Source organism: Pipistrellus kuhlii, unplaced genomic scaffold (assembly GCF_014108245.1).
Source record: "Pipistrellus kuhlii isolate mPipKuh1 unplaced genomic scaffold, mPipKuh1.p scaffold_m20_p_3, whole genome shotgun sequence".
Classification (NCBI taxonomy): Eukaryota; Metazoa; Chordata; class Mammalia; order Chiroptera; family Vespertilionidae; genus Pipistrellus; species Pipistrellus kuhlii.
In genome coordinates this window covers 136,487,186-136,509,230 of record NW_023425529.1, presented here as the reverse complement: position 1 = coordinate 136,509,230, position 22,045 = coordinate 136,487,186, and the positions used below count along the sequence as shown (strand labels likewise).

Below are 22,045 nucleotides of genomic sequence, written 5' to 3'. Positions count from 1 at the left end.
CAATGACTATGGTCATCTGTTTACTTGAACCAATTAACCTGTGGTTTTCTGGCTTTTATAATGATAACGGGGACAAGAAATGCTGTTAAAGGAAGCAGGCATTACATTCTCAGTGGGTTGTTGCCCCCTAGGAGAGCGGGGGAGATACAGAATAAGGGTGGGTAGCTATAACAGACCACACTTTGGTTCTAAGTCTCTCTGAAAGAGGAGTACTAGTAGATTAAGAAGTGGGGAAAACTTCCTGAAAAATCTTGTGAGACCCTCAGTACTACGACTGTTTTAGTGGCCCAAGTGGTAAAGTATTCAAGTATTATATTATTGTATTACTTATTTTTAATTGAATTAATGCTTCCAAAGTTTGTTTTAGTTGTACTTGTGGTAAAATATACAAAAAAAAATACCATTTCAATCATTTTTAATGTACAGTTCAATAACATTAAGTACATTCACAATGTTGTACAACCGTCTCCATCAATTATCTCCAGAACTTTTCATCATCCCAAACCGAAACTAACTCCCTATTGCCCCTCCCCTTAAACCCCACTAACTACCATTCTACTGTGTCTATAAATAGGACTATTTGAAGTATTGATTTGATTTGTAAACTTGGATGAAACCTGAAACTGGCCCCAAACACAGGGCAAGAAGAGACCTATGAACATGGTAGGTTTAATAAGTAGAAAACTTAGAAGGCTTATCTGGGGAGTCACAAAATCAGATCTCCACACCTGCTGTCAGCATCATCAATGTTTATATAGAGGACTTAATGAGATTCAGTCACCTACACAGTCCAGATGGTGCCTGGACAACACATTGCTCTTTCAAGCCTGCATCCTTGAAAATGGCTCCCACTGTGGGAATGGTGGGCAATGTGTGCATTCCAAGAACAGTGGAGGGCTGAGGGGCCTCTAATTGGCAGTTCTTGGGTCAATTGGCAGTCACGTCCTCTCCATGATCTCCTCCAACACTAGATACCTCATGGAAATGAAATCATACACATTTCCTTTTGTGGCTGCCTTATTTCACTTAACGTAATGTTTTCCACATCATGTTGTAGCATAGATCAGAATTTCATTCCTTTTTAAGGCTGAATAATATTTCATTATATGTATATACAATATTTTCGTTATCCATTGGTAGGAATTTGACCTTTTACCGTTTGACTATGGTAATGCTCCTATGAACATGGGTGTGAAAATAGCTCTGTGTCCCTGCTTCCCATTCTTTTGGGTGTATACGGAGAAGTGAGATTGTACTCTATGGTTGATGACTTGGATCACTTTCTCAGAAGTTCCCTCAATTCCCCTGTCTCTCCAACCTTTGCTCATATCCTCTCAGCAAATCCTATTCTGTCTTCTTGGTCCATGCTGCAGGTGACTGAGCTGCTGGGACACATATTACAACCCACAGATTGGCTGGAGTACAAAAGTCACATGTTTCCAAAGAGGGCCACATTTAATATAACTCACTTCACATGCTCTTCTTACAAAGTGCCATTGACATGCTTCCATCTTGGCTGCTTCCCTGTGTTTGCTTCTATGTATTAAGTGGAGCTGCTATGTCTCTTGGAATGGATAAAGTGGCTTTGTATATTAGGTGTCCTGTATGGCTCAGTGGTTCAGCCTCTCCAGTCACCTGAGCTGGGCACTCTAAATGTGACCAGTGGGTTGTATGTACAGTCTTGTTGTAGTTGAGCCTTGATTGCTGTTGGCAAGGAATTGACCATCAAGCCAACTGGCTGTGAGAACCAGCTTCAACTACAGTGGAAGAGCTGCTGTGCAGGAGAGATCCCTATGGTTGTCTCCTGTATGTCCCTGGATCCATCTAAGCTGCTGCCCCAGTGCTGGAGCTCAGAGGGAGCAGGCGCACGTAAGTTTGTGCACCAGCCTTTTAAAAGGAATTTCCTGGGTCTCCAGAAGCCTTCCTGTCACTCAGCCACAATCCCCACTGGTTTTTACAGCTCAAAGTTATGGGGGCTTCTCTTTCCAGCTCTGAAGTGTGGGCTTGAAGTCTGATGTGGGGCTGGTACCTCTTGGTCCTCATGAATGGCCCCTGCAGAGAAGATATCCCTCCCAATTAAAAACACGTCACATGTCTGTGTTCGACCATTCCATGCCTCCATCCCTTCTACCAGTTTCAATGTACTTCCTTCTTTACTTTTCTAGTTGTAGGACTTCCATTCAGCCAGCTTTCAGGTGGTTCTGATTGATGGCTGTTCTGTATTTATTTGTAATTTTGATGTGATTGTGGGAGGTGGTGAGTACAGGGGTTTACCTACCCTGCCATCTTGGTTCTCTAGACTTTCTTCTTGAAGCATAGTTCCTAAATATCAATAATTTAAAACCTGACTAATAATAACTAAGCAAATACAAATTTATTTTTCTCATTGAACAAAAAGTTGAAGGTAGGTTGGTCCAGGCCTAGTGCAATACTCTGTTTAATGTCAGGGAAGATCAAGACTTCTTCTTCCTCATCACTCTTTATTCTTAATCTATCAACTATTGCCTCAATGACACATGTGTCACACAAACTCAAGGCAGAAAGAATTTGGGAAGAGAAATGGAAGGGTTCTAAATGTATTAGTTTAGAAAGGAACAGTGATTGCCACATCCTGGGACACATTTTTTTGTTCTAAAACAAGAAAAAATGGTTTTCATTGATTTTATCATAATATATATATATATATATATATATATATATATATATATATATAGAGAGAGAGAGAGAGAGAGAGAGAGAGAGAGAGAGGGGGGGGGAGGAAGGAAGGAAGGAAGGAAGGAAGGAAGGAAGGAAGGAAGGAAGGAAGGAAGGAAGGGGAAGAGAGAGAAACAGCAATGTGAGTGAGACACATCAATTGATTGCCTCTCACACTTTCTGATTGGGGTCGGGCTTGTCTTGACTGGATCGAACCCGAGACCCTTCAATCCATGGGCTGACACTCTAACCACTGAGGCAAAGTGGTATGGCAGGAAATTAATTTTAAACCCAGAATCATTTTGTCTTCTCTAAACCTACTCAGGCTAGATGTTGTCAATTCCAACCCTTTTCTTCCTAATAACCTGATTCCAGAGACCTTCTCACCAAAATGAAGCTGGACACTTAAATGTTGCAAATATCAGATCCCGAATTAGGCTGGCTCCCAAAGGCCCTTATCATAAAGCTGGACACTTAAATGTTGCAAATATCAGATCCCGAATTAGGCTGGCTCCCAAAGGCCCTTATCTAGAGACTAAAGAACCAAGGAAATAAATGTTGGTTTCTCAAGAGAAATAAACTACATTTGCAAGAAGAAATAGTACTCTCTCCTGAGAGCTGTCTCTTGGGATACAGAGAAAATAGCACCGTCTCCAACATTGGACCAGAAGTCACCATAAAACAGGATCATACTAGTAAAACATTATGTGGAAAGAGTCTGTAAAAGTATACAACAAATTGTTAACAGGTAAAAAATATGGGAGTAGTACATGGGAGATATTTGTATTTGAAGAAGCGGGTGCCTATGTCACTACTGACTTCTGAAGTTAACAATATTGGCAGTGGCAAAATGAATGGCTCAAAATGACATGAAAAATCTTGGACTTTATTTTTAAAGGTGCTTACTATGTGTAAGGCATGTTGGAAGCTTATGAAGTAGACATATATCCTGTCCTCAAGCAGAAGTGATGATGAGTCATGAATGCGATTACTGTGACACACAGTTGAAAGTGGTTGAAAAAAGAGGCTCAGATGAAGTGTCATAAGAATTAGAAAATTACTTCCTTTTGAGGAGGATCAAAGAAGGCAAGAGATGGAAAAATCTGAATGTTTAAATATACTTGCACATTTCTATTTTTTTTTCTTTAAGACTTAGTGCTAATGTCACCTATTTAGTGAAGGATGCCCTGGTTCTCCCAGGGTCCAATTGCTTGCTCACATGAGTTTTGTTCCCACCTAACACTAGCACATTTTCCTGTTTATAAATTTTCCTCCATTAGACTATGAATGAAGGGACAGAATGCATTTTACATATCCAGTTCACACAGAGACCATCACTAGCACCAATCCCATTTATCTTATCCATAAATCCATTTATTTTTTTGAGTTCTGTCCTAGGTGTTGGGGAGGCATGCAAGTTGAGTATCTACCACTGAGGATAGTAACACAAAAATCAATAGTGATAGTGCATTGACAAAAATCACACATAGAGCCAGGGGACAAGAGGACCAGAATCAGAATAAGAATATGAGAAAGGCTTCACAAAAGACCTGGCATTTAAGCTCTTTCAGAGGATGGAAAGAGGAAGAGAGTAGGAGAGGAATACCATATGGAGGCAAGAGCATCACCCTTACAAATTATAAATGAGCACTCAAAAAATATTTAATTGACCAGAATTATGATCAAGGTGGAGTCTAGGGGACTTAACTCCCATCTAACTATTTCCCTTTCACAGTAACAGGCATTTTAAAAAACAAATCCAAGATTAAGACCCCATGATTATAGAACACTGGAGAAGTATTTTGGCCTAGAATCAGAAACAACCTGTCCAGTAACTTATTTTCTGATCACTTCCCAACCAGAATTTCACTGCCCTGAGCAAAAGCAATGAGTCACCAATCATCTCATCAATTTGTAGTTCAATTCTAAGGAACTGGCCCTTCAGGCACTCCAAGTTTCAACCAGGAGAGATGTGTAAGCTTTCGCTCTTCCTACAGCTGGAATGCTTTATTGCTTGGTAAACAGACTCCTCCCTCCCTTCATATCAATCGTCATCTAAGCCACTTTTGCTTTATTTCCACTTGCCGCAGAGATGTAGGGAGCCAAGGCTAGGTCAACATGATCCTATTATAATCATGCTTTTCAAAGGGGCTGGTAGATACAATGCCCACATCAGGCACGGGCTTATTCCAAGTCCTGGAGGCATCTGCTTAACACTAACAGGCAGCCTGGTCAGGAAACACACTCAGCAAAGATGTAATAATAATGCTAACTTTTTCTTTTCATTAATCTCACCTAATCCTCAGGTGCATACATATGGTGCTTCCAAACAATCAGGTGAGGAAACTGAGGCTTTGGTTTAGCAAACTGCCTGAGCTTGTGTGAGAATTGAAATTTGAGTCCAGGGTTAATTTGGCTCCAAACCCCAGTCTTTTCTGCCTCTCAATAATACATAGGCTCCTCAAGACTAGAGAAGGGAAGACGCTCCTGGGAAATTATATTTTTTTCAGGCAATGAAAAATCAGCTCTGATAATCCAATTCTGCTTGCTCTGCAAGATTGTGGATAAAAGAACTGCCTTCTCCACATACAGTTCCATTGTCACCGTGCCCACATGGCCCTGGTTATGCTGCCCTGCAGAGGCACGTAATGTGTATAAAGGCATGAAAACCAGAAGGGCTCATTCAGGGCCACAAAGCAAGAACTCATGAAATGCTCACTAACTCTTTAAGATCTACTTTAGGTGTCTTTTCCTTTCCTTTCCCTGCAAGAAGGCTGTCTGATCTTAACGTTTGTAACTTTCTATCATGTGTATACCAGGAGCTAGATATAGAGAGGGCACAATGATGAGAAAGGAATCAGAGGTACCAAGACTCAAATCCCAGAACTCCAAACTAGAAGCACATATGCTGTCATGGGGCATATGTATTGCATTGGAACTTCGGGAAATGGAAGGTGAACTGTCACTTTCCCCCTAACTCCCAGTTGATTATAATGCACCATCTTGAATAACAATCATAGCTCTAGAGAGGCCCTAAGAATCATTTCATCCATCATTCATCCCAGGAGGTCTCATAGGACTAAGATGTAAAACTTGGGTGTCTTTTAAAAGTTCCTAACTCTCAATGTACTGACGCTACATGTTTCCATAGTCTGCTCATCATTTTAAAAATCTGGATTTAGGAAGTGATTCTTCATACTTGTTTCATCACCATTTATTGTATCAGGATGAGTATTCACCAATGCTTGCTAGCAATTAAGAGTCTTCAGGTCTTATTTATTAAGGAATAAGCTGTGAATTAAAATGTTAGAGCCCAAGTCCCATGGAGTGAAAAGCCAATGAAATTATTATGCAGGATTTCAGAAGTCTGAAAAACTAAGTTTGATGCTAAAGGAATCAATATATTTCCACATATATATTTATGCACATGTACTGTTTGTTCTTGCACCTCTGAAGAGTTCATGCTTTCGAACAAGATTATTTACAACTTTGTGTATTACAAGAACAGACGGTGCCCCCTTCCAAATTTCTTCTGAGCTTTGTTTTACTTGCTGATTGCTACGATTCTGGTAAGGCTAAAAGAAAAGAACTATGTTCTAAGGGAGGACAGTCTATACCCCTGCTTGTGTCACTAAAGGTAATGTGTTGGTTTAATTAAAGCAAACAGAAAAGGTGTGGGGAAGTAGTAAGATGTTTCTTTTTACAAGCATGAGATAGGGAAGGAACCTTCTAAGATTCTGTGAACCAGAAGTGTGTGATTACAGTTTACTATAACTAAGCTGTTAAAAGGGTAATACCCCGTCTCTTTTCTATTTAGCCAATGGATTTTTTTTTTAACTCGTTTTCATGAAAACCAAGTGGGATTTTTAGAAGTAGGTATCTCAATATCTCAAAACAAAATAAAAATGAAAGCTAGCTGAAATACATCAAGAAAAAAAGCTGTAAACATATTGAGTTCAAGACAAACATTACCTTTTAAATTTTTATGAAGTATAAAATGAGGTTTATTTTTTTTTTAAACCTGGGGAAAGTTTTTATACTTTAAAGCTCATGTCCCAAATAAGAACTTAACTATGGTGACCACTGATCTACTGCAAAATAGAAATGAACATAATTTTCACAAAGTTGATTTTCTTGTATTTATTAAAATTAAACTGCAATCTAACATATAAATTACAGAAACAAGTTAATGTTGCACACTCCAACCTAATTGCATGCAAGTTGTTTTCCTTGCAAATCTTGTGTGGTCTGCCATATAAGTATTTTAGTGAGGCCAATGTGGTGATAATATATTGTGAACAAACTGATTTCAAAAGGATACATCAATAGGTTCATATTTCCACATCATTAGAACTTTATTAATAAGTAAAACACATCAGCATATTTTATATATGGGCAAGGACATTCCTATAGTAATTGGCACAATATCAATTAACAGTTGAATTTTATCAGGAATGAGGTTTTAAAAAATACACTAATATTCCACATTACTATTTGAAGAATTCAGTAATAAACAATTAAAATAACATTTAACAGCAGTTTAAAAATATAAAGCTTATTGTTTCCTATTTATCATAAGCTGGAATCACTCAAATACAACAATTCCTATTAAAAAAAAAAAAAAAAAAAGATACTACACATGTTCTACAAACCAGACAAATGATTTGGCTAGGAAAGGCCATAACAATAATTGTCTTCTGCCCTAATACTCCAGTTTTTTCTCTCAAAAGGCAAGGGGTTTAGACGGTCACTTCTCGATCCAATATAAGTTATATATATAAAGTGATCATATCATTTATCTTCCAAATTAGGACAATTTGAGAGTGAGATGTCCTATTTAAGATGAGAAAATGGAAATAACCAGGACTGTTCTGAGAGAGCTCAGGAAATGTGTCACTCTAGTTAAATACAGTATCAAATGCATTATCATTACTTTTGTGCTTTGGGGGACAGTATAGACCAGTTGAAAAAAATTAAGTTAAACAGCCTTGAATTTTTCTGCAAATGGACTTTAGATTCCACTCTTCCTGTTAGGAGAGGTTTTACTGGAAATATTATTGTTTAAACAGGTTTAAAATCAGAAACAATCTCAAAGGCATTGGATATGTCTTATAGACTAAAAAAAAAAGTGGGCTAGATATTAGTATTTTTCCTAGTAATTTTCATTTTTATTGAGAATAATAGGATTTCTTTACTTTTAAATTTCTAAGATCTATCCTTAACAAAGAAAATTGTTTTATCTTAATATTAGTTTATTTCATAAACACATAAAAATGGATTATATGGCCATAACTAACTTATTCATATAATAGAAATTTAATAAAATTTTTCACCAACTTCAAAGCCCAAGCTTACATTCATTCAAAAATTTAGACACCTTAACAAGGTTTTAATTTTTAATCTTTAAGGCAGAGAAAAAAGGTGGATGTGTCCCCCAAACACACCAGCAACTGTTCTATCCAAACTCACAGGAAATGAAGTGAAATGTGCAAGATTTGATAAATCTGAAAGGGGGTGTGAAGGTTTTAAAAAATAATATCCTGGTTCCTCCAAGTGGATGATGAGATTTAAGCCTAACACTGAATTGTACCAGTTATAGGAAATTAGATAACCTACACAATTGAATCTTATGATTTGGTGAAACAAAAATCAAAACAAAGAGTTTTGATATTGGATCAAAAGTGACATATACATATTCAGAAACCAAGTATCTGATCTAATAATTTAAAATTAGCATGCAGCATAGCTTAATTTCATTTAAAAATTATTAAAAGAACAAAGTATAGATCTATAGGAAATTAATATAAGGGATCTAGCATGAGTTTACATTTCTTATTAGCACAGTCTAATTTTAATTAATTTCCAAATCAGGCAACTAAATTAAATATTATTTTCTTTATCTCATTCAATTGTTCAAGGGGTATAACACAGGTACTTAAATCAATAATACAATTCTATGCAGGGGAGGGGATTGAATGAGGGCAAACAAAAAATAGGCTCAATTAGCAAAAACAAAAATGTATGTTTTATTATCAAAGACAATAAAATAAACCAGAAAACACAGATAAATACAAAAGAAATTATAAAACAATCTTTTTTTTTTTCCTTTCCAGAAATGGAAAATGTCCCTGAATAGTTTAAGTGTATTTTTTTTGTAGTAGTCATGTCTAATGATAAACAATCAATTGTATGCATATATTCTATTTACCTGTATTAAATGATTTTTAAGTTTAAAAGAGTATATAATTCCCATTTTTTTTTACATTGACATTCAAAAGCAAAGATATAACTAAAAATAAAAATAAATGAGGGACAAAATTATTTGCAAAATGTAGTAGCTTATGAATGTGGTTTCCAGTTGTAATAATGGTGACAACACACACTCTTGCAACACAAACATACCCCACACCCCTATATTCCACAGACACATTTCCATACTTGAAGACATAGTTTGCATATCAGGATATGATTTTTACAAGTTAACCCTACAATCACAAAGCAAGAAGCTATTAATAGTACAAGTTTTTACTTGCTAAATTTAACAAACTAAACATCTAAAAATTATTACAATGATATTGAAAGATACTTTTATTGGCTTTTTAAAAGACAAATGCAAATGAGAATCTTATTCAAAAATTAATTTTCAAATATGTCTTAAATGAAATAAAATAAATATCTAATACAATCATTTCCTATAAGAATCTCTAAGATGGTCAATGCTAAAAAACCAAGCTTCTCATTTGAGAATCCCTAAAATCAGCTTGTCCCTTAAATTCTTTTTCTTATAAAGGATATGTGGAATACCCATATTTTCTTAAAATTTGTACTAAAACAAACTCTATCTTTAACATACAAATTTTCAATATATATTAAATTCACTTATTTTAAAATTAATGAAAAGATATCTAGACACAATTTTCTAAGAAAACAATGCAGAAAGTAGTTTATGCATCTTTATTTACAGAAAGAGCTTTACTAAATAATGATGTAAAAATCATGTTCAAAAATCTGACACTACCTTTCTAATAATCAGCACTGCTGGTTTAAAAAAAAATTTTTTTTTATTTACCAAAGGATGTTTCATGTGTAGTTACTAAATGAATCTGAGAGCCAGAAACTAAAGCATTTGACATGGTTAATAATTTCATTTTTATTATACTAAAAGTCAGGTCAGAAGTTAATGGCATTTACATGCTAGAAGACTGTTTATCACTCAACTCTTTGAAATACATCAAACACTGATTAACAAAATGTGACTGTACTTTACTGCTACAACTTTATGGTGTCTTTCAAGTATATGCAAATCTTTTGAAGGGGCACAGATACAACTGCACAAAACAAATGAAATATAAATATTTAAGAGAATGAACAGAAGTGGTTTTTAAGCATAAACCACCCCGTCATCCAATTTTGAAGCTCTATTTTTTAACTAATTTATCTTCTGTTATTAGTAGTCTTCTATCCTATTAAAGTTGTAGGTTTACAAGATGATCTGGAAATTTCACATTGATGTAAGAAAGGAATGTCTGGTTGATGCAGTCTAGAGACAAAGAAAGAATGTCTTAAAATGTATTACATTGCGTTTATCTAAATGATAATACAGTAAAAATCCATTTATAGCAATACTATATCAAGCATACAATATTCTTTTGATAAAATGACAGAGTAGAATTAATTAAAATATATTCTAAAGATTAGGAGACCATCTAGAAAATTTTTATATTATATTTTAGACTCTTGAAAATGCAAACAAAATAATTATACTCAATACTCACAGAACATTATTTAAATTTGTAAAAATTACTTTGCCTTTTACAGTTAAAACTGACAAATTCTTAATGTCACTGTGTGCAAAAACATTTTACTGATTAAGGAGAAAATACAATATCTTTGGGAGGGAGATCTTAATGGAATATTTAAAATGATACATTAGCCAGGACCGGTTTAGCTCAATGGATAGAGCGTCGGCTTGGGGACTGAAGGGACCCGGGTTCGATTCCGGTCAAGGGCATGTACCTCGGTTGCGGGCATATCCCCGGTAGGGGGTGTGCAAGAGGCAACTGATCGATGACACTCTCTCATCGATGTTTTAACTCTCTATCTCTCTCCCTTCCTCTCTGTACAAAAATCAATAAAATATATAAAAAAATAAAATAAATAAATAAATAAATAAAATAAAAATAAAATGATACATTAATATGATCCAGAAATACAGTTGTATCCATTGTACTCTCCAGCAGAAATAAGTGAAGTATGGCAGGTTACATAAAACTCATTTAAGTTAAAAATAAATTTTAAGCAACTAAATCACAAACCACACAATTAAAAGATTGTACTTAATATATAGCAACTTTGAAACATTTTGTACTTGTAGATAAATCTAGAAGATATTTTAGCAGATATTTTGCTTATGCAGTTCAAATACCTTAAAATACCTCTGCTCATTTCTTTATATTTCCTTTTATTCTAGTTGTAGCCTTCATTATTGATACAAACTATCGAGCATCAAGAAAATAATAAGAGAGCTCCTAGCTTTTTCATACAACTTTAATTCCTTGATTCAGTTTGTTAAGATCAGTGAATGGGAAATTGCTTTTCAATCACAGATTTGCTTTTTGTTCTTTTAACCAGATGTCTATGTGAATTTCACATTGTTTTATGCAAAATGCCCATCCCTTCTGTGTAAGTGCTTTGTTTTAAGCCTTCAAATTTTGTGCTGAAGATTATTTCATTCATAGCCTGTGGTCAAAGTTTCACTTTGCTCATTATATATTCAAAAAATTAAATTTATTAAATTCAAGTTTACAAATCTAAATTATCTTTAACAGTTCACAACATATTAAATTTAAATAAGCTGATTGTTAACAAAACAAAATATTTAATATGTTATAATTTATTAAAAAACGAGTGCATATTAAACATTGAGTATGTATCTGGGAATATAAATAAATAAAGGGAATAAAAAGAGTTAATATATTAATAGGTCTTACCTCTATAATAAGAAGAAATATCTTGTTCTATGAGCAGCTGCCATACTTTCAGACATGTTTCTGACTTTCAGATAATTAACAAATCCCCTGAAGAATAGGAGCAGGCCTGAGATTGAAATAATACAAATATGTTATGTTCTTATACAGAAGAATGGCATGAAATATTTAAAATAGACAATTATAAACAAGATACTCTTGGCTTAAGAAACTTAACTGTATAGTTTCATTCACTCCATAGTATATTTAACATTATAATTATAACCCCATCATCAGAAAATATGATAAAATTTTACTGCCATCTAAAAATTATTTCAACTTATTAATCCTAAATATATCTAAAGTAAAAATTAAAGTAAAGCAAATCCAGCCATGAAAATCCAGAATTATACAAAAATATAAATTTATTAATTGACTTCTTTAAATTGCAAAGTTACCTAATGTACTTAAACTGATTCAACTTATAAAAATTCCATTTTACCAAATTTTCAATTAATGTAACTACTTAATAAACCAAGACATATTTACTGATAGAAAATAGTGTTCAAGAGAGAATGTATGCATGTGAATGATAACAATTGTGGGATAACAATAAGCCTGTCTAGCAATATCAAGTGTTTGCCATAGGTGAATTCTATATTTAAAGATATGTGCATTATGTAAATAATTTTAAATACTAATGCTTATTTTTTAGGTAATAAAAGATTAATTAAAATAAAAATGAGGTAAGAATCAGGAAAGAAGACTTGGGAACCAGCACTCTAGTAATCTCATATCTATGTCAGTGTTCTCTTCAGTAAAGCAGTTATTTTTAAATAATAACCACTTAATCATAGGTATCTTAATAATTTTTAAAAAAGCTTGTGAAATGCTTTAAAGTTTCAGATGAAAAATGTTAGTTAAGTATAAAAAGCAGTAACATTATTAGTAGATTTAAATCTTTGATATACATAAGCATACAATTCTAAGAAAAACATTAACTCCAGTAAATTTTTAACCAGGTAATTGTGGGGTCAAAAAACAAAAATAGAAGACATGTATGCATACAAAACTTCCTCTAAAGGAGGAAGAGTTTGTTAATTTAAAATGCAAAGTCCCAAACTAAATTTGTGCTCCAACTCCAAGTAATCAAAGCACTAAAAACAAACAAAAAAACCCAAATGGTAAGATAGAAGAGATATACAATGATTTAAACAAGTGGTATAAATTTCAGCTAAATGTGATCCCATCTGCTTCCTATATTCTAACTCCTTCCATTTGTGACTCTCACTCTGAATCCACTGCATGTCCTTCCAGATACTGTTCAAAGATAATGGACATTGTGATCCAAATGTAAAAGTATTATTGAAAAATGTAAACCGAAATTATTTGTGAAGTCCCTTTTTTGTCTATGAAGCTGCTATTTCTAAGTCATATTTTGTTCTGGTCAAGCATTTTCTAAAATAAGCCAATCCATACCTAGAAACCACTCAGCAGCTATTGTTTCTGAGTACTACAAAGTGCTCAACGTTCTTAAGTGTTTGTGAGAGCAACGTTTTTATCATGGAGTAAATTTTCACAGTCTCCTAAAGGCTAGACCATGACTCTGATGTGCAATGGGGGTTGTCCTCTGCACTCCACTCTGTCCCACGGTTGTTTTCCTAAAATTCCTCAATCTCTTCATCTATGATAATAAAGCATAATATGCTAATTAGAGCAGACATCCTTCTGGATGTCCTTCTAACAAAGCTGGTCTGTGAGGGAAGCCCGGGCCCCAGGTGCCAGAGGGAAGCTGGTGCTGGCAGCCAGGGGAAGGAAGGCCCACTCTTCATAGAATTTCGTGCATTGGGCCTCTAGTAATAATATATATAAGCAAATATACTCAATTAATATGCTTAACTACATAATAAACTTTATACATTTTTTTTCACTTTTAAGTAGGAAACTCAATTAAAAAAAAAAAAACACAAAAAACCACATACAAAACTCAGGCAGTCAAAATATAACTAACAACATAAAAAAACTGTCTGAAATCTGTATGAGCCTTACTCCCCAACAAAATCAAAACACTAGAATAATAACTTCACTATAATTATTAGAGAAAGAGTCCAGGATCTTTAGTGATCTTAACTGACCACTAAGAAGTTATGTCCCAAAAGATCCTAAAGATCCAATATCAGGACTAAATAAGATCTCAAGGAGAATACTGCCACCTACTGAAATGCTATTATTTTCTGGTACAATTATTCTACCACAGAAATGTGGGCTTTTAAACCTAAGTAGAAACAAAATGTACACTTCGTGTCGGTAAATGAATTTGAAATGCGGGTTAAAGGTGTAATGTGATTTTAAGATTAATTTAATTATACATCGTGAAAAACAAAGAACAAAAATAGATGTCCAAAATTCATCAATATGAATAAAAGACATGCCTTGTAAGGAGACAACTCAAAAGAAGTACAGTGATCATTAGGCATGAAACCTTTCCTTACGTCTAGCTGATTAATGACTAATGCAGAGTACATTTCAGAAGTATAAAGAATGTGTTAGTGATCCAAAAATAACAGGATAGAACATCCAACTATCCCACTCTCAACATTTCCTAAGATCATTAAAAGAAATTAGGTATGTATATTTTCCAAGATAAATACTGAAGGCAATTATTTTTAACCATATTAGGATTTTCAAGTTTTGTAGCATCCAATTGTCATTAAACCAGTGAGTCTTTAAATTGAATGACTCTGAATTTTCAATCTAAGAAACCTGGAATACTATGTAGAATTATATGAATAGCTGGCATGTGAAGTAAGTATTTGGACATGAGAAATTTACAGATTTATTTCCATATAATTTGTAACACAATGTATTTATACCTTAAAGTTTTAGGAAATACCAAAGTTAAACTAAAATACAAATTAATCGAAGTAAAATGCATTAAGAATAAACTTACCAAGTACAAGGAATATCCACCAAAGCCAATATTGTCCATTGAAATATCCAGTAAAATAATCAGAAAACTATGGAGTGAACATAAATATATTTATCATGTCTGTGTACTTAAATGTGAAAAATCATAGATTAGTCTCAGTTTCAGAGTGATTTATCTCAAATAATCTTTAGCACTTAAAAGCAGCATAAAAAGAAAATTAGAGAAGAAAAAATACTTAATGACATACATATAAAATTATCTGGGGAAAAAAGACCCTTTTATATGTAACAAACATATATAAAATGTTTTGGAAAAAATCAATTTTCATCTGCTTATAAGAAAAAAAGGTAAATCTGAATACATTTACTCATTAAAGAGTTCACATCAGATCCTTTTTCATAATCTTTCAAAGCCATGACTACCATATCCCAAATACTTTATAGCAATCCAGTACTTTAGACATTAGCACCAAAAGCCACATTAGTTTAATCTTATCAGATAGATGTGTTCTGTTGACCTCTAAAAGGAAGAGTTTTTGACCCTCTGTACACCCCCTACCGATAATTACTGCCAAGAATACTAGGCACAGAAAGACCCCCAAGTCATTAGTCTTTTTATTTTCAAATTGATACACCAGCTTTCAGTTCCCAACAGTGAGCTGTGAACAGCTAATGAGTGGCTTTTCACTACAAGACACTATCACCATATGGTAGGCAGTTTAATAGTCTCTCTAAAACAAGAATATGAACAGGCAGTTGGAAGGCTGGGTTTGATGATACTGGACATGGGTACTTTACCTTGATTAGACTAATCATCAAGAATTATTATTTAAAGGCTTTTTAAAACTTTAATTTTCTTCAGGGCTACTTCAGACAATTCTTCCCTGTTATCCTTTAGCATCTGAACACTTAAAATAACTGTTTTTTAAAATCTGTTTTTAAAGCCTTTTAAGTACTTTTATAGGAAATATTTATAATTTATAAATGAATTTATAAATATTTATAATTTATAAATATAAATTCTCAGCTTAGAGTTTCAGAAATTTCAAAGGTTAAAAAATTTACTAGTACCATTGAAGATACAAATCCCACATACTCCAATACCTTTAAAATATGTACTATGAAGGGAGAACTAGAAAATTGGAAAATATAGCTTGTAAAGTATAGCACTAAATTACTTTTAATAAAGCAATAATTAGAAATGAAAGGTTTTTACACAGATTTTATAGGCTAAGGAAAAGAATCAAAGCAATTATTTTTAACTTTCTAATTTTAAAACATATTTAATACATAATGTTACATAACAAGAGGCAAATTAGAACAATGTCATTCTTCACCCAAAATATTTACCTAAAGCTATTCTTTATTTACTCCTAAGAAAAGAATATAATTACCTTCACCTTGAAGTTGAAGAAACTCACTATGTAAAAAAGATAAATAAGCTTTTGGGCTCATTACTGAGTTATCAAAATGTTTTTTGTTTTTTGTTTTTTTAAATATATTTTATTGATTTTTTACAGAGAGGAAGGGAGAGGGAGAGAGAGTTAGAAACGTCGATGACAGAGAAACATCGATCAGCTGCCTCTTGCACACTTCCTACCAGGGAGTGCCCGCAACCAAGGTACATGCCCTTGACTGGAATCGAACCTGGGACCTTTCAGTCCCCAGACCGACGCTCTACCACTGAGCCAAACCGGTTTTGGCTCAAAATGTTTTAAAACACTAAAAGTATAGGGTTGAGTCAAGTTGTTGTTAATAAAAAAAAAGTAGCCCTGGTTGGTGTGGCTCAGTTGGTTAAGCGTCATCCCATGCACTGAATGGTCTCACCTGTTCACTTCCTGGTCAAGGTGTATACGAGACAACCAATTAATGTTTCTCCGATATTATTTTCTGTCTCTCTGTCTCTCCCCAACCCCTTTCCACTCTCTCTAAAAAAAAAATCAATGGAAAAAATATCCTCGGATGAGAATTAACAAAATGAATAATGAGTGAATGAACAAATGAATGAATGAAATAAAACATCAAAAGCCTTATATAGTAATAATGTCAGAATCTTGGACAAAAGATACAATAAATCTGAAATTCATGGCAACTCAGAAATAAACAAGAAGGCAGCAGTATGACTTAGATATTACTTATTGTCTAATAAAAGGAAACACCCAAGCTTTTGAGAGAGAAACCTTTCTCTCAGCACTGACCTCTAAGAGGAATTTATTGCTTGAAGCACTGTAATAAAAGTAAAGTACAGAGGCATTACAGAATTAGAAGAGACACTGAATTGAGAACAAGCTGGAAAATGCAGTACTTGATTCCTCCCACAACCACATCAAAAGTACAACTAAACTCCTGAACAACCATCATTCATAGCTGCTTGAAATCTAGCAGAATGGAAGTCCTACCACTAAGAATATAAAGAAGAGCCACATGGAGAATGGTAGGAGTAGAAACATGAATGGGCTGGTGGCAGATAAAAATCAGGAGGACTATCTCAGCTGTGGAGGTCCCCCATAAAGAAAAAGGAGTCCCAACTCCACACCAGACCTCCCAGTCCCAGGATCTCATTGCTAGGAAGAGAAGTCCCCATAATTTCTCACTGTAAAAATCAGTGGGTTGAGGCTGAATAAGATGGAGGGCTGCTGGAGTCCCAGGCAGTTTCTCTTAAAGAGCCTATGAACAGGTGCAATGCACTTACTCGGACTCACTCAGACTCACTCACTTTAAGCTCCACCACTAGGGCAGCAGCTGAAAGGCACCAGGGATATATGGGGATGTATGAACTATCTAAAATCAAGGTGAGAGCTGAAGAGACAGCTTTCTCCCAGTTAAAAGTGTGTGCAGAGGCCATTGTTCCTTTTCTGAGCCCTTCTGCCAGAGTCGGCAAGTAGGGGCCATATCTGAGTCTCCAGCAAACTGGCTCACCCTGGCCACCTTGTCCCCACCCCCACCCCCCAAGATTCCCTGAGAGTCCACCATACCCAACTTGCAGGCCCACTCAGCTGTTTCCACTGACTTTCCCATATGAATGGGCTATCTTGGTGAGCCTAATACCTCTTGCTAAGTGGCCCCATGCTTAGCACTAGAGGCAGCCAACCTTAGTTTGCAGTTTAGGACTCACCTGGGCACCTCCAAGCCCAATACAAGTAGCAGTCATCTACATGTTGTAGCTCATGCTGGGAGACCCCTGGGCAGACCACAGTGGCTGACCTTGACCTGTACCCCCAGGAGACCCCCAGAACCAGCACACCCAGTTGACAACTTCAGACCAGGCTGAAGCACCACCCAACTATGGTAGGCAGTTAGACAGACATGAGCACAGCAAGGATGATGAGCCAGACAGAGAAGATCACCAGGGTGGAAAACCATGGGTGCCTAGCAAAAGACAATTTGAGGGTGGGACCTCAACCCCAGGGTGACCTTTCCTCCTCTAGCACAGTAGTTGGCAAACTTATTAGAAGGGTTCTAGGTTCAATTCCAGCTGGCTCACTTTACCACCTCTGTAACTTTCTAAATAAACTTCATCTTGTAATTTGGGGGTGGGAGGTGGGGGAAGAACATGGAAACTATAAAAGAACCAATCAGAAATGAAGGATACACCAACTGAAATTGAGATTACTTTACAGGGAATCAATAGTAGACTAGATGCAGCCAAAAATCAAAACAGTGATTTGAAATATAAGGAAGCAAATATACCCAATCAGAATAGCAAAATGAAAAAAGAATCCAAAAATATGAAGATAGTGTAAGGGGCCTCGGGAATAACTTCAAGCATGCCAACATTCGTATTATAGGGGTGTGAGAAGAAGAGAGAGAACAAGAAATTGTAAATCTATTTTAGAAAAGAATGATTTAAAACTTTCCTAAGTAGGTGAAGGAAATAGACATACAAATTCACAAAATGCAGAGTCCAAAACAAGATGAACTCAGAGAGGACCACACATCATAATTAAAATGCCAAAGATTAAAGACAAAAGGAGAATCTTAAAACTATCAAGAGACAAGTAGTTAGTTACCTACAAGGGAGCTCCCATAAGATTGTCAAAATTTCTCAACAGAAACTTTGCAGATATGAAGGCATTGCTAAGAAATGTTCCAAGTGATGAAAAGCAAGGGCTTGCAACCATATTCTACCCAGCAAAGCTATCATTTAGAATAGAAAAACAGATAAAGGGTTTCTCAGCCAAGAAAAAGCTAAAGGAGTTCATCACCACCAAACCAGCATTACATGAAATGTTAGTCTTCTTGAAAAAGAAGAATATGAACAATAAAACGGCAATACATATCTATCAACAATTAAGCCAAAAAACAAAATAAATAAACAGAACAGAAACAGAAACAGAAACAGACTCATAGATACTGAGAACATTTTGTTGGTTGCCAGATGGGTGGGGGATTTGGGAAATGGGTGAAAAAAATGAAAGGATTAAGAAGTACAAATTGGCACTTACCAAATGGTTATGGGGATATACAGTACAGCATAGGGAATACATAGTCAGTAATTCTATATAATAAAGATATAATATGCAAATTGGCCATCACTCCAACATACAATATGGCTGCCCCCATGTGGACACAAGATGGCTGGCAGGGGGAGGGCAGTTGTGGGCAATCAGGCCAGCAGGAGTGGGCAGTTGGGAGGGACCAGGCCTGCAAGGGAGGGCTGTTAGGGGTGACCGAGCCAGCAGGGGAAGGCAGTTAAGGGAAATCAGGCTGGCAGGAGAGTGGTTAGGGGGTGATCAGGCTGGCAGGCAGAAGCAGTTAGGAGCAATCAGGCAGGCAAGCCATTGGGAGCCAGCAGTCCTGGATTGTGAGAGGGCAGTCAGACATCCCTTGAGGGGTCCGAGATTGAAGAAGGCGCAGGCTGGGCTGAGGGACACACCGCGCCCCCCCCTTCACAAATTTCGTGCACCGGGCCTCTAGTATTCTAATAACTATATATAGTGTCAGGTGGCTAAGAGATCCATTGGAATGATCACTTAGTAAGTTATATAATGTCTAATCACTGGGGTATAAACCTGAAACTAATATAACATTGTATGTTAACTTCAACTGAAATAAAAAATTGTTTTTAAAAAAAGAGGGGGTGCGGAAACTGGTTTGGCTCAGTGGATAGAGCATTGGCTTGGGGACTGAAGGGTCCTGGGTTCAATTCCGGTTAAGGGCATGTACCTTGGTTGTGGGCATCTCCCTAGTAGAGGGTGTGCAAGAGGCAGCTGATCGATGACTTTCTCTCATCGATGTTTCTAACTCTCTATCTCTCTCCCTTCCTCTCTGTACAAAATCAATAAAATATATATTTAAAAAAAAAGGGGGGGGGGGGGGTAGAGAGAACAAGCTGGATTCTAACCCACCTACAAACTGTAGGATATTAAGCAAGCTATTAAAATCTTTTCATTCTTAGTTTCATCATTAATAAAATGGTTAAATTGTCACCAGAATCACTGATAGGCTTAAAAAATTTAGTGTTTGCAACAAATTATGCCTGGAACATATTAAAATACTCAATGAATGGCAGCTATTATTTCATATAAACTTAAAAATTTTTTAATTTTATTTTTCGATTATAGTTTACATTCACATTATTTTGTATTAGTTTCAGATGTACAGCGTAGTGCTTAGACAATCATCCTATATAATTAAGAGGTAATATGCAAATTAACCCGCCTCTCTAACTCAGCCAATCCAAGCAGGCTTTTTATGCATGCAAAGTATACATGTTCTGTACCTGAAGCTCACTGTGTTCTAGTAAAAAGCCTGCTCAGATTGGCCAGAGTCAGACAGGCGGTCTATTAAAAAAAGAACTGGTGTTGCCTCGGAAGTGGGGGGTAGTCTTATACAGCGAATATAGGCCTAAACCTATGTTTTAACTATAAAATTAGGGGGTTGTGTTATACACCTGGTCGTCTTATATGCTGGAAAATATGGTGTGTGTGTGTGTGTGTGTGTGTGTGTGTGTGTGTATTAAAGGTATAATATTAACCTTAGCTCAGTAAAGGTATTTTGAAGGAAAATTAAATAGTTCTAGTGATCAAACTTAATGATAATACATACCTTACAGAACTCTGAGAAACTCCAGTCTTTGAATTTAAGTTCCCTACCTTATCACAAAGAGTTCTATGAGATAATTAGGACCTAATTCCTAATTATTCCTAATTCCTAAGGCATAGGTTGCATACAATGGGCTACTTTCTTTTTGAGGTTTTTCTGTTGTTGGTTTTTTTCTAATCCTCACCGGAGTACATTTTTCCACTGATTTTTAGAGAGAGTGGAAGAGGGAAAGACAGGGAGAAATATCAACATAAGAGCTACACATTGATTGATTGCCTCCTGCATGAGCCCCAGGGGCTGGGGAGGAGTTTGCAACCGAGGTACATGGCCTCGACCAGAATTGAACACAGGACCCTTCAGTCCACAGGCTGATGCTCTATCCAATGAGCCAAACTGGACAGGGCTGAGCTAATTTCTTTTTTATGTATCTAGAAAGATATTAAAAATTTGCCAGCTTTACATGAAATGATAAAAATGTCCTCAAGTTATTTTCTGAGTTTTGTAACTTAAATGAGAAATACCATTTGAGTAATAGTTAACTAATTTTATATTAATAATTTTATATATAACTAATTTTTATTAATATAAAATTAGTTAACTATTTTTATATTAGTTTGAACTTATCTAGCTCCAACTCTTGTTTTTTTATACTAACTTCTGCAAGGATAGGGATTGTCTCTTTATCTCTGTATGTGTCAGAACACCTAACAGATTTATGCTCTAGAATGGAACCCACTTTACATTTTTTTAAAAATAAAACTAGAAGAAAAATCTACCAGAAGGCTATTCTTACAATGGTTCAAATTTTAATCATTTAGAAGCAGCCAATACACAGGTCCCAACTAAGAGTCAACTTATTAATAACCAAAACCTGTAATTTGGTCTTAATAGGAAAAGTCTGATAAGATTTCTGAAACCCTGAAAAGTGATAAAATAAGTTTTAAAATAATGAAGAAATGCATTAAATCAATAGTTTAAATATTTTTGTAATGAGTAATGTTTTAATCAATTTGATAATGTAGGTGCATAATTAAAGTGTCTGAAACACTTAAGAGCAGCTGACATATTAGGTTCTATTGAAAGTTTGAGGATTTGATTCATTCAATTAAAAATCAATGTTTAAATAAATATGATTAATAGAAAGTATATGTTTTATTGACTGCATTTAAATGTGTGGTAACTTTTAAAAAGACTTACTAAAACAATAAATTAAGGTACTTTTGATAATTTTCCTGGGCCTTATCCTTAGGAAACCAGGAAAAAAGCTTTGTAAAAAGGAGCCAAAGGGGCCTTCAAGAGGCAAAAGTAAAGAGCTGGTGGGAGACTGTGATAACAATAGTACTAGAAACGTTCCTGATAGGAGAAAGAAAAGGAGATATTCCTGCTCTCTCCCTACACACTATCTTGTACAT

The 22,045-nt window shown here is 35.2% G+C and overlaps 1 protein-coding gene across 1 annotated transcript in view; it reads right to left on the bottom strand.

Moving 5' to 3' along the window:
• Positions 1-7,024: 7,024 nt before the first annotated feature.
• NDFIP2 (Nedd4 family interacting protein 2) overlaps positions 7,025-22,045 on the bottom strand; it is a 49,537-nt gene continuing 34,516 nt past the window's right edge. Inside the window, exons 6-8 of the mRNA XM_036458176.2 lie at positions 14,611-14,677; positions 11,685-11,790; positions 7,025-10,234 (exon numbers count right to left, since the gene is read on the bottom strand). Coding sequence (XP_036314069.1) covers positions 11,687-11,790; positions 14,611-14,677 — 171 coding nt within the window. The 3' untranslated portion in view covers positions 7,025-10,234; positions 11,685-11,686. The remainder of the gene's footprint in view (positions 10,235-11,684; positions 11,791-14,610; positions 14,678-22,045) is intronic.